Genomic DNA, 16,795 nt, shown 5'->3' on the forward strand with positions numbered 1-16,795 from the left:
GAGCTGGGAGGTCGTGCAATATATGGATGGCATACCGCCAGAGATGGGAATGATGAACGGCCTATTACGGCTTCCATTTGCAGGTAAAAAGTTAACCATTAATCAATTTAGGATTATTTGGGGGTATTCCGTGAGCTTTTTGGTTAAGTCTCCACACACGATCCATATAGGACTTCGACAGCTCAATGCTGTCGTAATTTGGTTTGTGCTGCTGGGTCATTGACGTCATGGTTCCATCTCTGGCACTCTTAAAGTCGCTGGCATCCAAATCCTCCACACCATTGCCGCAGTTCACCGCCTCCTCAGTAGCTGTGGATAGCTTGACAAGAAGAACAGAATGGAGGCACTGGTAAGGATTGCCAAAAATTGGGAGTCCTAATCGAAAAAAGTACGATGCGTCCGAAGATTCGAAGTCCTCACAAGCATGGAATGTGTGTGAGTAGCCAGACATGGCATGCCATGTAGGCATGATTAGCCTGGCGGGCCTCAGTTAGGACCAAAGTGAACCCGAAAGCCAAGTTGATGGATTAGTCCATTGCATATTCCAAGTTCATGGGGTAGTGTTCCCACACGCCATGTTGATATTGCAATTAGCTCAAATGTTAACATTCACAACCTAAATTGTACATAGAAACCATCGCATACAAAACAAAACTCCCAGTCGGAGTATTACCTAAGAAGTGAGACTGTTAGCTTCTAATTATAAAATAATTTTTTGGTAATAATTGTGAGGAAATATGCAATTGTATTTCCACGAGGCCAAAGGCAGAGAGGGTAGTTACGGCAAGTAAGAGGCCGAACCCCTAGACCTCTCTGGCGCGACGCTAGTAGGAGAGGGGTTGTCGCACATCATAGGCAGGGGAAGAGGTAACATGGGGGGATAGTAGATTGATTTATTGCTCGATTGATAGGAGACTAGAGGTAAGCATTATATAGCCAACGTTACAGGACTTAAGAGGCCTAATCCAAAACGTGGAATATTACTAACTAGACATGTAAACAATCTACAGGGAATAAATCCTGCAAAACTAAGAGGATACAACTAATCTTTTCATTTAGCGACTACTGCATGAATCTGGTGACATTGTTGCCACTCATGTCGGCCTCCTGCGCCTATAGGGGATGCCCCACATGACAAGTAGAGGGACAATAGGTTACACGTTCCTATAACCATATATTAGAAGGTTTAGACTATTTGCATGCACTAACCAGTAGAACCAAAAGCCCGAACTCATGGAGAAGGTTGGGCAATCCACACATACTCCACTAGCCCTGCTCATGTATGTCTCAAAAAGTCCTAAACATGGACAGAAAGAGGGACAACAATTTTCTATTCAAAACTGCGAACGCCAAGACTTGAACCAAGACCTCTTGGTTCTGATACCCTATCAAGTTTCATGCACAGTAAAACCAAAAGTCCGAACTCATGAAGAAGGTTGGGCAATCCCCATATACTTCAACATATACATAGCTTATGAAATCAAAAGCAAGAAAATCGGCAACAAACCTCTTGCATTGATCCTAACTTTACATATTGAGGTGAGCCATCCACTGCAATGAGAGCTGGTTCACAAAGTTTGATAGCTGTGTGTAGATCTTTCAGATGTCCCCACTTAGGCTGCCTTAAGAAACCTGAAAATAATAATACCATGCATTCTGAATAGTAACTCTGATGTTTTATACATGCAAAGACTAAGATATAACTTAGATGCCTACTCTTAAGTCACTTGATGATATACACATTTACCACGTTATAATAAGGCACCCACATGCTACCATATGACACAATTTGAATGAAGAAATGCTAAAATTGTAAAAGTTCACCATAATCCGTTTGTGGCTTCTATAGGTTCAACTTGTTAAGGAGTATTAATATTAGGTCAGAGTCCTATTAGGCTAAGTTTCCTTTCCTTGCACCCCAAGTCTTGTGTAATATGTATATGCCCCTTGGGCCTTGCAATACAATCAAGTTACATCCATAATACAACTGACACGACTACCGGCCCATCAGCCTCATACACCTGGTGGCCAAGATCTTCGCCAAAGTCCTTTCCTCGCGCCTCGGCCCTAAGCTGGATCGCCTTGTCAGCCCGTGCCAAAACGCATTCATCACCGGCAGAAGTTTACATGACAACTTCATCCTAGTCAAACAATCAGCTCGACTACTACACCAGCTGGGTGCCCCGCGAGTGCTGCTCAAACTGGACCTCACACGCGCCTTTGATTCCCTGGCCTGGCCCTTCCTTTTTGAGGTACTACGCCAACATGGATTCGGAAACAGATTCTTGGAGTGGATCGCTATCCTCTCCTCTTCGGCGAGCACGCGTGTCCTGATGAATGGTGAGCCAGGCCCGCCTATTTGGCACCTACAGGGACACCGCCAGGGGGACCCAATGTCCCCACAGCTGTTCGTCCTCGCCGTCGACACCTTGGGAAGGCTCATCAAGCGCGCGATCGACCTCGGCATTATGGCCCAGCTGCACCCTAGGCGCTCGATCCCAGCAGTATCCCTATACGCGGACGACGTGGTGCTCTTCTGCCACTGTACGTCGAGCGACATCGTGGCTGTGCGGGAGATTCTGGAGCTCTTTGGCCATGCCTCTGGCCTGCATGTGAACTACACTAAGAGCTCCGCCTCGCTGTTGCACTGTGACATGGATGAGGCCACGGACGTGCTTGTACACCTCGGCTGCCCCATTGCTGAGCTACCGATCACCTACCTCGGGATCCCCCTCACGATACGGCGGCCCACCGCTGCCCAGCTGCAGCCGCTAGTTGATGGGATCGCTGGACAGCTCCCTACCTGGAAGGCTGATCTGATGACCAAGCCTGGGCGCCTCACACTTGTCAAATCTGTTCTGGGAGCCATTCCAGTACACCAGCTCCTCGCCTTTGCACCACCAAAAAAGACTCTGCGCCAAATTGAGAAGATCCAGCGTGGCTTTCTTTGGGCCGGTCGCGCCGCAGCTAACGGGGGTCACTGTCATGTCAACTGGCGACGCATCTGCCGGCCCAGCTCGCTTGGTGGACTCGGAGTCCAGGACCTCGAGCGCGCTGGCCTCGCCCTGAGACTACGATGGCTCTGGTACTCCCGCACTAATCATGAGCGTGCGTGGCATGGCCTGGACCTGCAATTCTCTGCCGAGGAGAGAGCACTCTTCTTTGCCTCCACCACTATGACCATTGGAAATGGCCAGACTGCTCTTTTCTGGGAGGACCGCTGGATAAATGGGCAGTCCATCAGTCAAATGGCCCCAGCCCTGTACAACTGCGTCCCCAAGCGCCGCCGCAAGACTCGAACCGTCGCTCAAGGTATACAGGGCAACAGCTGGGCGAGCGACATACAAAGGACTATCGGGATCAACGAGATTGGCCAATATGTGCAAGTCTGGCAGGCGATTGAGCACTTCTTACTCTCGGATGCCCCCGACCAGCTTGTCTGGAAGTGGACTACCTCTGGCACCTATACAGCACGCTCCTGCTACCTTGCCACTTTCCAAGACTTGCTTCTCCTGAAAGCTCATCTGGAAAAGCTGGGCGCCGCCACGTGTCAAATTTTTCCACTGGCTAGCCAACCTTGATAGGTGCTGGACTGCTGACCGCCTTGCCCGTCGTGGCCTCCAGCACCAGCCCCGGTGCCCGCTATGTGACCAGGCGCCAGAGACGATGCGACACCTGCTCCTGGAGTGCGCTTTCACCAAGCAAACCTGGCATGAGATCCTAGCTTGGCTAAGGATGACAATCGCAGGGCCAAATCAGGAGGAGACTCTCATGGACTGGTGGCTCCACGCCAAGCAAAACACGCCTACACCGATGCGCAAGGGTCTCGCCTCCATTGCCCTCCTGACGCTGTGGATGATTTGGAAGCAGCGCAACGAATGCATATTCGACAATGCCCAACCTCTTGTCCCAGTCCTGGTCTCTAGGATCAAGGACGAGGCCGAGCAATGGGCACGAGCTGGTGCTCGTGGCTTACGGGTCATCCTACCCACCACCTGGGATGTACACTAGTTTCTTCTGCTCCGGCATGAACTTTGACTCTTAGGAGGATTGTAAATAACTCTCTATCTTTCCAATGCAATGAAACGCAAGTCCTTTGCGTTTTCCCGAAAAAAATAATGCAACTGACTCTTCTAGAACTAAGAGACCACCTTCTATACAGTCAAGTACATCCACGTAGATTCTTGATTCTGGAGCATCTATTCATATGATCTATGATTCTTCTGCCCTGTCAATAGATCAGATCTATATACTTCTATTCATGTTCCTATTGCTGATGGTACTTATCTCCCCGTTGCTAGTCATGGCATGCTTAGCACCTCATATTTTCATGTTTCCTCTGTTGGTCATGTTCCTTGGCTTACCATGCAGCTCTTTTCAGCTGCCCAGCTTACTCACTCTGGTTGTTGTGTTCAGGACCGTCACCCAGGGGCTCTAGTAGGGGCTGGCTCCGGCGTTGTGAGTCACGAGCCCTTTGAGAGCTCGAGTGGTGTCACGGTCCCTCTGCTGCCATTGTTGCCAGTCTCTCTATCCCGTTACCTTGTCTACCGTCTATTCTCAGTAACGGCATCATCGTCTTGGTCATCTGTGCAACTCTCGTCTTTAGATCATCATGATTTTCTAGGGTTTATCTCCGGAGATGTATCTTTAGATTGTGAGGGTTGTAAGCTTGGTAACCAAATTCAGTTGCTTATCCTAATAGTGAGTTCGTGTCTTCCTTTTGACATTGTTCATTCAGATGACTGGAGTCCAGCTCCCTTCATTTTAAAAGGAGGTCATTGCTATTATATTATTTTTATAGATGATTTTTCTCGCCACTCAAACAAATTTTATGTCTTCTCGCAGTAAGGTCTTATCTATCTTTAAGCAACTTGTCACTATGGTTCATACGGAGTCCTCTACTCCTATTCGTGTCTTTCGTGTAGCTTCTACTAGTGAGATATCTCATGTTCGCTGCGAGGATTTCTTGCTGAGCAGAGTACACATGCTCACTTCTCTTGTCTCAGTGCACATTCTCAGAATGGTGTTGCTGAGCCCAAGCATCATCGCCTTCTTCAGACAGCTTGTGTGTTGATGATCCCCGCCTCTCTTTCACCTCACTTTTGGGCTTAGGTGATTTCTACTTTGACCTATCTCATCAAAATTCAACCTTCTGCTCTGCGGTGTGGCATTCCTCTAAAGTGTCTACGTGGTCTTTCTCCTAGTGTGGCATTCCTCTAAAGTCTATGTGGTCTTTCTCCCGGCTACTCTGCGCCTCGGCCATTTAGTTGTGTTCGCTATGTTGTTCTCGTCCGTCATGAATGAACTAAATGGACTGCTCCATCATTTGATTGTGTCTTCTTAGGATATAGTGTTGAGCACAAGGGCTATTGGCGTTGGGATCCTGTCAGTCATCGAATGCGAATTTCTCAGGATATGACCTATGATGAGTCTCATCCTTTCTATCCACCTCCATCTTCTCCTTCAGCCTCCTCTATCGAGTCTATTTCTTTACAGACTTAATCCTGACACACTTATTAGCTATTACCACTGCCGAGGCTCCTTCTCGTATTGTCCCCACTATCCTCTCCACTACATTCGTCGTCCACGAGTTGCAGATTATTCTGATGGATCGACCTTTCATGATGGGTCTTCTTTTAATGCCTCGTCTTCCCCTACCGCTTCGTCGTCCCCTGATGTGAGTTCTTCTCCGCACGTGTCATGTTTTCCTGATGAGCTAACCCTAAGGTCAACCACTTCATTCCAAACATTCCAGATCTGAGAAGAACACTCCCCATGCTCTCCCAACCCCAATCCTTATTTTCCTTGAGAGATTTGTGAGGAATTTGAGAGAGGAGATAACCCTAGCCAAGATCCAAGCTTCCCCCTCTCTTGACCAATCACTTTTGTGATTTGAGCAAGTTCCAAGCTTCCCACATCGTTCTTGTTACTCTTGGAGGTTGGAGACTCATAGGCAAGAGGAGTCACTGGTGCGGATCCAAATCCGTTGATTATCCTGACGTGTGTGAAGGTTTGGAGATGCCTCGAGGTCTACCACGAATGTTAAAAAGTTATCCCGACGGTCACTTCCTTGGGCCCCTTGAGTGATCAGATCCAAAAATGCATGGAGGTGCCACTTATGGTTGAAGAGTTAACCTAGTAAAGGATTCCGAATCACATGATCAAGAAAGAGAGGTTGAACTTGAGCTTGACCAATATCGTGAGGCGAAAGGAGTGGCATGTACGTCGCTGAAGTGTATATGTGGATTGCCTAACCTTTTCCATCAGTTCAAACTTTTGGTTGCGTTGGCTAGTACGTGAAGCTCGCGTCACGCATGAGAGGGGGTGTTGAAGTGTATATGTGGATTGCCTATCCCTTTCCATCAGTTCAGACTTCTGGTTGCGTTGGCTAGTGCATGAAGCTTAACATATGCAACGTTGTGATCCGATACGGTCTTTATGTGTGTTTAGGAGTTGGCATGTCTTGCTAGGGGCCAATACCAACTAGTGACCGGGTAGGGGTACTCATGTCATGTCGGAACCAAACGTGCATGAACCTAAAGGGTCACACAAGTAATGGTCCGAAGTTGAAAACGGATTTGACCCAAGGAAGAAAAGTGAGTTGATTGGGCCTAGACCATTAGGGAGGGTGCCCCAAACCCTAGAGAGGGTCGCCCCTTATAAAAGAAGGGCATGGGGAGGCGTGCACACCCTGACGGCTGCCACGTCACCCACCTCCACTCTTGCCCAAGGGTTTCAGAAACCCTATGGCGGCTCCGCCTCCTTGACTGCTGTTCCTGTTGAGCTTCATGTACTAGCCAACGCAACCAAAAGTCAGAACTAATGGAAAGGGCTAGGCAATCCACATATACACTTCAACACCCCCTCTCACATGAGACGCGGGAAGTCAACATCGTTGACTGTTGTTCCTGTTAAGCTTCATGCACTAGCCAGCGCAACCAAAAGTCAGAACTAATGGAAAGGGCTAGGCAATCCACATATACACTTCAACACCCCCTCTCACATGAGACGCGGGAAGTCAACATGTGGATAGACTCAGAGGTACGGCTCAAGAGGCCTATACGTGGACACAAAGGGGGGGACAACAATTTTTGGATAAATTGCGAAAGCCAGGACTTGAACTCAAGACCTTGGACTCGATACCATGTTAAGCTTCATGCACTAGCCAACGCAACCAAAAGTCCAAACTGATGGAAAGGGCTAGGAATCCACATATACACTTCAACAGTTCCGAGTTGCTAGCACATCCCCGCCCAAGCACCAGCCGGTTGCTGATCCCACACGTATGCATATCTTGTAGGCATTGCAACTACAACACTTGGACGGATTGTTGGAGGGATCCACGAGGACTCGGTAATACAACTACTCTACATCAACGTGTTACACTGACTTTACTTACGCAAACAGGACTCCATATCTAGTGGTACACCTGCCGCGTATGCCAACAGCTGCCTCGAGGGCCTCCCCCTTGAAACAGTGATAGGTAACACCAAGCACTTCACGAAGTTGATACACAACCCTAATGTGTGCTCGAATTATGCGAGCAAGCTGCAAGCAATAAGTAACTCCATCCTATTCGGGTGGCAGACGATGACGACGTTGTCCGCATACAACAAAACACTGGTCGGCAGGTCATGCAGCCTAAGACGCAAAGAGCTAGCTCAGGGTATCGGTCACTAGCAAGTCCTCTTATATGTTAAAACAAAAAAACACATTAAATCTTTATAGTTCTGAAGTCTTTGCACTTACAAAGAAACTCACATACCATACTCGTTAACTGGAGCATCATAATCATAACTTGTTATCTGAAGTGGACCACCAGCTGTTCGGGCAAAATTTGTTCCACCAAAATACTGCAAGCAAAATATTTAGAACCATCATATTCATGGTAAAACATTTTCACACTACAAATGAACAATTGTCTGACATTTTACTAGAAGTACCAGAATTAAGTCAACCCAGTAAAAGGCTATGCAATGTAACTTATGATATCAAGCTGGAATAAATATTTGTCAAACATCTAAGGGAATGTGAACCAAGGATCACTACACTGCTTGAAACATCTGTTTTGAAACTTGAAATATGCTCTGAACTTCGCCTTATGAAACTTTAGAAAAATGAGACCTGTAAGTTGTAATGAACAGAGCTCATTGTACTGCAGGTCTCGAGTAATGCTGATAGCACATGTATTGTCAGGCAAAAGAGGAGTCATGTAGTGACAGAAACACTAAAATCTTCAAATAACCACCGTAAACAAGTCACCTCTTGTATCAAAAAAGTTGTAGCTTACAACTTAGCCTATGCACTTAAACGAGAAACTGCAGTCTTTTCTTCGTCTTCTAGGCAATGAGAGAACCACCAAGAAAGCCACAATAAGAAGAAATCGACCGGCAATCCAAAGGATCACTAGCCCAAGTAGCATAGAATATGCCTGAAGCTGTAGGGAATTGGAGCATGGAAACGAAGACCGTGAGAGATAGTTCCATGAAGATATCGCAGAACCTGAAGGAGGTGATTCCAACGAACTTGAGAGGGAGAAGAGGCAAACTGACTCTGAACATGAAATCGATAGGAAATATCTGGACAAGCGAAAGCTAGATTGACAAGCCTCACAACAAGATGGTGATTCCGCGTCCGATTAGAAAGAGGATCATCATCAAAAGCTTGAAGGTGGACACTGAGCTCCATCTGAGTCTTCAATAGTACGCTCATTGGTAAGAGCAGCACGAGCAAGAAGATCCTAAATGTACTTCTTGGAAGGTAAAGAAGCCATCTGGGTAGAAGAAACCTCATTCCCAAGAAAGTAGCCAAGAGGACCAAGATTAGACCAAAGAAACTGCTCACTGAGGTCAGGCACTCAAACCTCGCACGAGTGGCTACTGAGGAGAAGCACTCAAACCAGGCACGACTGTCAGGTTGGAGGCGGACCACCCGGTGGTGGATTCCACGCCAGTGCGCTCAAGAGCAACAAGCTCCTCTGCCATCGCATGTTGTCATTCCGGATGAACACAGCGTCACGATAAGAAGTGGCTCGAAAAGAACTAGGACGACACGATAAGAAGTGGCTCGAGAAGAACTAGGACGACGAGTGGGGACCACCTGCAGGGTTGAGTACAATGGGGGCGGCGTGCGGGGGTAAGATGGCATGCCACGGTGGACACCAGAGAATGTGTTGCGATGGGTGATGGGAATCGACCAAGTGCAGATGGAATTGATGATAAAATTGGGATCAGGATGGGCGACAGGGGAACTAGGGCACAAATACGATCAGGAAGACGATAGAAAATCAAAGTAGAGATGATACCAAGATAAGAGAAAAACGATCTGTGTGTGGCGACACTATGAGTTGCACGTGCGGTGGAGAGAGAGAAACTCTAAACCTGGGGCTTTGATGCCATGTTAGGAAAATAACTTGTATTACTCCAAGGCCAAGGACATGTATATATAGAGATACAAGTAGGAAATAAGCAAGATACCCCTTATATAGTGGGGTATATACACACCACTAATATATACATCAACATGTGACAGCTCAAAGGACTGAAGCTAGGGCTCCATTCAAACGTATCTTGGAATCATATGCATATGCCAGTGATATGAGACAGACTAAGAGCCTGGGGCGCAAACATATTCAGATTCCCCAGCCAGATCAAAGTGCATATAAAGTAGATATTTGAATTTGCTGTTGGAGATAGTGATTCTTTTACAATCTCCCTTTTTATTTCTCTTATCGAGGAACATCTTACCATATAATAATTCTGTAAACTTCCGCCACGTTGGTAGAAACGAGCAACAGCAAAAGCACTGTCTTTGGCAGGCCTATGAGGCAATGGTCCACCCCAGTTGGCATACCTGCGCAATACATCAGGTCACATTTTTCAAGAGAACAAGAATATATCTTCAATAGAACATCAAAACTAGCAGGTCGTTCAATTAGTAATTCTTGAAGAAATATAACAGAAGGGTAGTCATATTGGGTTTAGGTACATCATTCATTTGGCAAACATTATTTATCCATGTGCATATGGTTACACATTCGGTTTGCTACTACAGCAAAACCATAGAACTCAGCAGACTTCTAAATTTTTGGCTTTAAAGCTAAACAAATACATGGAAGAAAGATTGATCATGCACATGCATACAGGAAAAAAAATACTCCCTCTGTCCCAAAATGTAAGTCGTATTTTGATTTGTTCAGACAAAGTTTCGCGAACTGTTTCTTTTTTAATAGGTAGTTTGTGTGCACACTGTCAAGAGTTAAATGTACATAGCCATGTAGCCTTTGTATTTTCCCCATTGTATAAGGGACTTTCTCCATATTGTACCACACTTGTACGTGTATATATGCTGGCCTATGGCCACCTGGGAATACAAGTTGCTATTCTATCGAGGGTCTTGCGGACGCATTCTTTCCTCTGTTTCCAGATCATCCAGGGGACGAGCATTGTGATAGATTGCAGAGCTTTGCGTAGTGTAGGAGGGGTCTGTGCCTTCGCACGCAGCCACCAGTCCAGCATGGTAAGTTTGTTGGCTGGTGGTTGGGCAGGTATGCGCCTAGTCCAGGATGATGTGCCAAGTCTGCTTAACGACCGCGACGCCGTCCAGCACCACCCCAGGTGTCTCCTTTGCGATCAAGACCCGGAGACCATCCAACACCTGCTCCTGGCGTGTCCATTCGCTAAGCAGACTTGGCACATCATCCTGGACTGGGCACGCATACCTGCCCAACCACCAGCCAACAAACTTACCATGCTGGACTGGTGGCTGTGTGCGAAGGCACAGACCCCTCCTACACTACGCAAAGCTCTGCAATCTACACAATGCTCGTCCCCTGGATGATCTGGAAACAGAGGAACGAATGCGTCTTCGACAATGCAAGACCCTCGATAGATGCATTAGTCGATAGGATTAAAGACGAGGCCAAATGTTGGGCACAAGCTGGGACACAAGGGCTGAGGGTTGTCTTGCCCGCCTCCTGGGATGTCCACTGATCGGGCGCTGGGACTCTGTAACTATAACCTCCTAGGAGGCATGTACTTTCTCTCATCTTTTCAATGCAATGAAAAGCAAAGATCCTTTTGCATTTTCTCGAAAAATTTCCCTAATACCAGGCCGCCTGACCAGGCATGTTGGAACAGCAGCACACCTGTACAATTTAGCCCTGCAGCTGTGCTTATTTATCTTCCGTGTTCCATATTTGTTGTTCTTGAAAAAGTGTTCCACAGATCTCTCCTGCCTTTTGTTTATTTGTTTGTGCAGTTCGGTTTTCTGTTTGCAGTTGGACTTGTACATTTTGCCGACATCTTGATAAAAAGAAGGGCAGCCCGGTGCACGTAGCTCCCGCTTGCGCAGGTCCGGGGAAGGGTCCGACCACTTGGGTCTTTTGTACGCAGCCTTTCCTTACATTTCTGCAAGAGGCTGTTTCCGGGACTCGGACCCTTGACCTCATGGTCACAAGGCAACAGCTTTACCGCTGCGCCAAGTCTCCCCTTCATTTGGCGACAGCTTGATGTTTCCCCAAAATACAAAATGATATGCACTTGGGTCCATGTTCGAGAAAAAAAAATGTTTTATGCGACACAAAATTGATATCACTAGATTCGTATTTGTTAGTAGTTACGACTGCTCGTACCGCATGTTAATCAAGTGTTGGTCAAAGCCTTGCCTTGGCAAATCAAATTACACCTTACATTTTGTATGGAGGGAGTATACTGCATTAGGCAGCAATATGTTTATGATTTTGTTCCCGAAAAGGGGTGGCTGGAAAATTCCTGCGATATAAGGATTATAAATGGAGCAAAATCATAAAACATATTTCTGCACTGATGCAGTATACTCTGCGTACAAAACAGAAGGTGTAATGCATGGAGCAACAAAAAATTCAAGAGCTTCCAATAAGGTGAAAAATGTAATGTTAATCACCACCCAACAATCTTGTTTATGATATTTGAACATTTTACACCATACTTGCCAAAAAAAAAAAGGAATTTTATTCGCAGATATCTGGCACAGGAAGGGTGGGCCTGGCACGGTGGTAATCTCTCCACTTGTGGCCTGGAGGTCTTGGGTTCGAACCGGCCTCCTTGCATAATAATGTCTAGAAATTCCCTTCCTCATACCCCACCTTGTGTGGGAGCTTTCAGCACCGGGTATGCCCTTGTATGGATGGTTTTCCAAAAAGAAATCATGCCAATGCCTCTTTGGCCACTCTAGTTTCTTTTTCTAGCCAACCAACTCATGAGTGAGCAAAAGATAAACCCTAGCCAAATATATGTAGGGCGAGGTTGGGGTAAAGCCAAACATACCCTCAATGATGTTGATGTCTGAACATGAACTAGTAGACCTGCCTAATCACTACATCTAAAGGAGGAAAATATGATGTTCTCCTCCTGCCTAACCCCATTGTATTAAAGCCATGTTCATCTTGGGTAGATTAAACACACGGGTCCGTACCCCCAACTATCACAGTTCACACAACAAAGTACCTGATTATGCCATTAAATGTTCATAATAATGGCTGAAGGAAACCAGGAACAAACCACATACCATCCATCCCAATCCTCAGTCCATATCTTTGGCTTATTGTAAGAATTTGGCTGAAACCCATCGCAGTAAAATGCATTGCAAGTATCAAGCTACCAAAAAAAGTATCGAGTCAGAACTCTGTTACATATAGTAAACAGAAGTAGTGGAAATTATCACAAGGTTGTGAGGTCACCTACAATTTGTTCCGGAGCATCAGTTTGCCGGCACATCACCCAAGGAATGCCAGTATCAAGCCCAAGTGCCATCTGAGCTGCCCATTGCATATATCTCTTGCCTGCTTGACCATACTTGCTTTGAATATTCCCATATTCATTTTCAATCTATATAACAATCTCCAAAGGATACCCAATAAGAAGAAAGGTCATGTAATCGTGTTTGCTTCTAATGCATGCAACACAACTAACATATAGCATCCTAGTCAGCTTCATATAAGTTGTTGCACATATATGTTGGTTTTCGATAGAAAGAGGTCCACTTTTCTAGCATGGTTTCATGCTGATTCGGACGACGCCATATGTGGCCAACAATTAGAAGTTTAGGATAACTTCTTATCCACGTCACGTCTACCTCCCTCCCTGACCACCTGTCTGCTCACTTTCCCCAACCCGAGCCAGCCCAAATCCTAACTCTGGGGGACCCAGTGATCGGCAGTGACCAAGGCACCTAACTCTGGGGGACCCAGCGATCGGCTGTGACCAAGGCACCTAGCGTGATGGCTTTCGTTGGCCTGTCTTTGAATGTCTTAGAATGGGTGTCTCTCAGTCTCGAGGCTGAGATCTGTTCCGGCGGCATGAGAATGATCTGGGCGATGCTCTCAACCAGGAGAAGCAGACCAATCCGGAGCTGCGAGCAGGAAGAAAATGTAGATCAGCTTACTGTTTGGTCTGCAATTTGGGGAAAGTTGGGAGAGAAAGGGCCACATGGGAGAAAGAGCAGAGAAAGAGGGAGAGGAGAGAGAGAAGACAGAGCTCTAAAATGAGAGGGACAGAGATGTGCTGACATGGCATTTGAATGGCGTCGTGTACTGCTGACATGGACAAATTGTCCTAGTTGTCATCACATGGCATCTGAGTCAGCAAGAAACTAACAAACACAGGACCAAGGTTGTGAAGTGATTATAAGTGAACAGTTTGTTTAGGAATTGAAGGTTGAAAAGTGAACTTCCTGAAAATTTGAAGGCTGAAAAGTGGACTTCTTTCTTTCCAATATACTAGATGGCGATCAATTCTTGAATGAGACGGTATACGAGTTTCCAAGAACAAGAAGTTTCATGTAACAAATTTGGTACCACAACATATACTGACGATGGGTAGTCATACTACCGTATATGTGTATACGGCATAACATGCCATACGGGCCTAGGTGTACGTAGGACTTACAGGCCCATGCGGAGCACCACCGACCAAGGGAATGCATGTTCCAGATATGCAATAAGGAAACCTTGCGGGTTACAAAGCAATGGGGCCATGGGTTCTACTCGCATCCGATCTAGACTCCTACCCGTATACGAAGAGGATATATGTATGAGGGAAAAAGCCACCACTAACCAGAAACAATATGAAGGCATCCAAGACCCCTTAAGAGGGATCAATCAATCCAAGAGTCAGCAAAACCCTTAACAATTAGGCGGATCTCACCTAGATCAATCATCTTAGCCCGTTGGGCTGCCTACAAACTTGCCGGATCCATCCACTCTTTGTAATCCAGATTGTACTGGGCCCGAACCGGGATAAATCGTGTCCTAGATTCCCTGGTAACCTGAGTTCGAGGGCAACTCCATCGCGGTTGACCAAAACGAACACCACCAAATGTCCACGGATACGTCCAAGCTTGTCCGTGGACAGGAATAGGGGCGGACGCCTCCAACCGGAGTCGCCAAATATGACCAAATGTCCGCCCTTTCCTACTTTTTTAATAAAACTAAACCAATGATCGCCTTTGGTCACTTTGCAAATCCATCTAGATCAATAGCAATCCAACCATACATTTAAATCCAAAAGTACTCCTTGAAAGATGTTCAACAAGTTTTTAAGTTTCATCGATCCCAAAAATAGCCTTCATCTCAAGCTTCCTCTCCTCGAGCTTGCACTACTTCATAGGTAATTGATCCAGTTGCCATGGTCATTGAGCTTCATCCAACAATGCATCATTGTTAAGGGCTTGCACTCCGTCCTATGGTACACCATGGTACAACGCGCATGCACATACGGGCTAGCAAAGGAAGACAAGGGATGGTCAACAACTTGCAACATAGAGCAAATCAATGAAATGACCAACATGTAGAGCAAAAAGAAGCAAAACTCACAAGCTCTTCGAGTGACGCAGCCCTTGGCCACCTTGTTCACACCAATGCATACGCACTGCAATACTTGTAGACGGCATTTTGAATGGCGTGCCACCGATGGAGTAGCGACCTCACACCACAATCATGGATCACTTCCATGTTGTAGGGCGCGTAGTACTTATGCTCATTGAACCAAACATGCACACTTTGCAAAAATGCCACATTTATGCTTCATGCCTTGAAACTCCACACTTGTGGTCAACCACGCATCACACAACAATTCATCCTCCTTCACCAAGTATGCGATTATCGTGTTTCCTTCAAAGTCAGCAACGACAATGTCAAATATTCTGCTATGGCATTTGGCCGAACGCTTGCCGGGCGTGGCATTCGCCATGGAAGGCGGCGACAGGGGCAGATGATACATGAGCGATAGGCAGGATGCAAGGCGGAACGACCGCGTAAGCCAAAGCGGGCGCCTGGTTGGAGTGGCGGCGAAGGTCCGATAAGGCCGGGGTGGTATAGCGGCGGCTATGTTTTTAAGGCGACGCCTTACCGCCTTAGGGAGGGGGGGCGCTTTGGCGCCTAGGCGACGCCTAGGCGGGCGCTTTGGACGCCTAGGCGCCCAAAGCGGTCGATTTTCCAAAGCGGAGGGGGAGCGCTTCGACGCCTAGGCGTCGCCTAGGCGTCGCCTTAGGGACGCTTTAAAAACATAGAGCGGCGGCAGCAGTCACCGAGGGTGCGGATACAGAACACGGGGGAGGGACGAAGTGGAGAAAAAAGGGCTCCCGGTGGGGGCATTTTGGTGGGCCAGCGGTATCGGAGTCCGACGTGGCGGATGTCCAGAATCCCCCAAGCCTCCCCTAGGTTTGGTGTCAGGTTTGTGCAATTTTGGCCATCCAGACCGGTCCGAACAAATTTGGTGACCGGCGTTGGATGGCAAAAAATGCGTGGACAGTCCGGTCCGGATATTTAGGGGTGGTTTGGTGAACTGTGTTGGAGTTGCCCTCGCATTGCTAGGGCTACATAAATCATGCGCAACTACTGTACCACTATGAGGCACCAAGGAAATTACCCTCGACAACTGGCATCGGCCTTGGGGACTTCGTGTCATCAAATCGAACCCTATGGAGAAGTGGATCCAGAGGAAGCAGCAAACTCATAAGAATTGTTGCAAACTTCACAATAGTGTCTCCCATGCTCGAGCCAACTAAGGCGTGTTCTGATAACTTATCGAATTGGAGACTGAGGAATCAAGAGACAACTCCCCCAGATCATCGTGCGGCGACCACTTGTGGGTGGTTGGGCTTGCTACAAGTCGAGGAGGGAAGCCATGGTCGTTCTTATCCAAGCCTCTACTCCCTGATCAAAGTGGTCCAAGGTGCAAATTCTCTTCGACGAAACTGATTGCTCGATGAGCTATCGCCTCTCAAGTCGCTACCCTTTGGTCGTATCACCAATGATCGACATAGCTCGAGTTCACCGCGTCTTGATCGGCAGTGGGAGTTCCCTAAGCATTATCATGATAAGGGACCTCGGGCAGATGCGGGTCTTGCAATCATAGATCAAATCAACGTCATGATCATTCCATAGACTTAGGCCAACCCGGCAGGTGGTGCTCCCGGACATCATCGGTGAAGGGCACAATTATCACAAAGAGTACGGTGCTCCTTTCAAGTAATTGACTTCAAGATTCCTTACAAAGCCCTCTTGGGCCAAACATGGCTCACTAAGTGTTTAGACGTTTCAAGCTACCGCCCACATGGTAGTAAAGATCACGGGACCAAAAGGTATCATCATCATTCACGGCTCCCTCGAGCATACGGTATAATGCGACAAAGCTTCAAGTTGGGACAAACTCGGCATGGGTCACGCAAACCTCATTGACGAGTTAACCCCATCTCGCTAGAAGCCCAAGCTCTCAGTCCTTCCTCTTACGTGATGATGACCCTATTGAGAGTAGCT

At 47.1% G+C, this 16,795-nt stretch overlaps 1 protein-coding gene across 1 annotated transcript in view; it reads right to left on the reverse strand.

Annotated features, from left to right (window-relative positions):
• Positions 1-16,795, reverse strand: part of LOC123103132 (beta-galactosidase 15) — a 31,055-nt gene that overhangs the window by 7,013 nt on the left and 7,247 nt on the right. Inside the window, exons 6-10 of the mRNA XM_044524630.1 lie at positions 12,723-12,866; positions 12,547-12,635; positions 9,747-9,852; positions 7,766-7,853; positions 1,508-1,632 (exon numbers count right to left, since the gene is read on the reverse strand). Coding sequence (XP_044380565.1) covers positions 1,508-1,632; positions 7,766-7,853; positions 9,747-9,852; positions 12,547-12,635; positions 12,723-12,866 — 552 coding nt within the window. The remainder of the gene's footprint in view (positions 1-1,507; positions 1,633-7,765; positions 7,854-9,746; positions 9,853-12,546; positions 12,636-12,722; positions 12,867-16,795) is intronic.

This window comes from Triticum aestivum, chromosome 5A, assembly GCF_018294505.1.
Source record: "Triticum aestivum cultivar Chinese Spring chromosome 5A, IWGSC CS RefSeq v2.1, whole genome shotgun sequence".
Lineage (NCBI taxonomy): Eukaryota > Viridiplantae > Streptophyta > Magnoliopsida > Poales > Poaceae > Triticum > Triticum aestivum.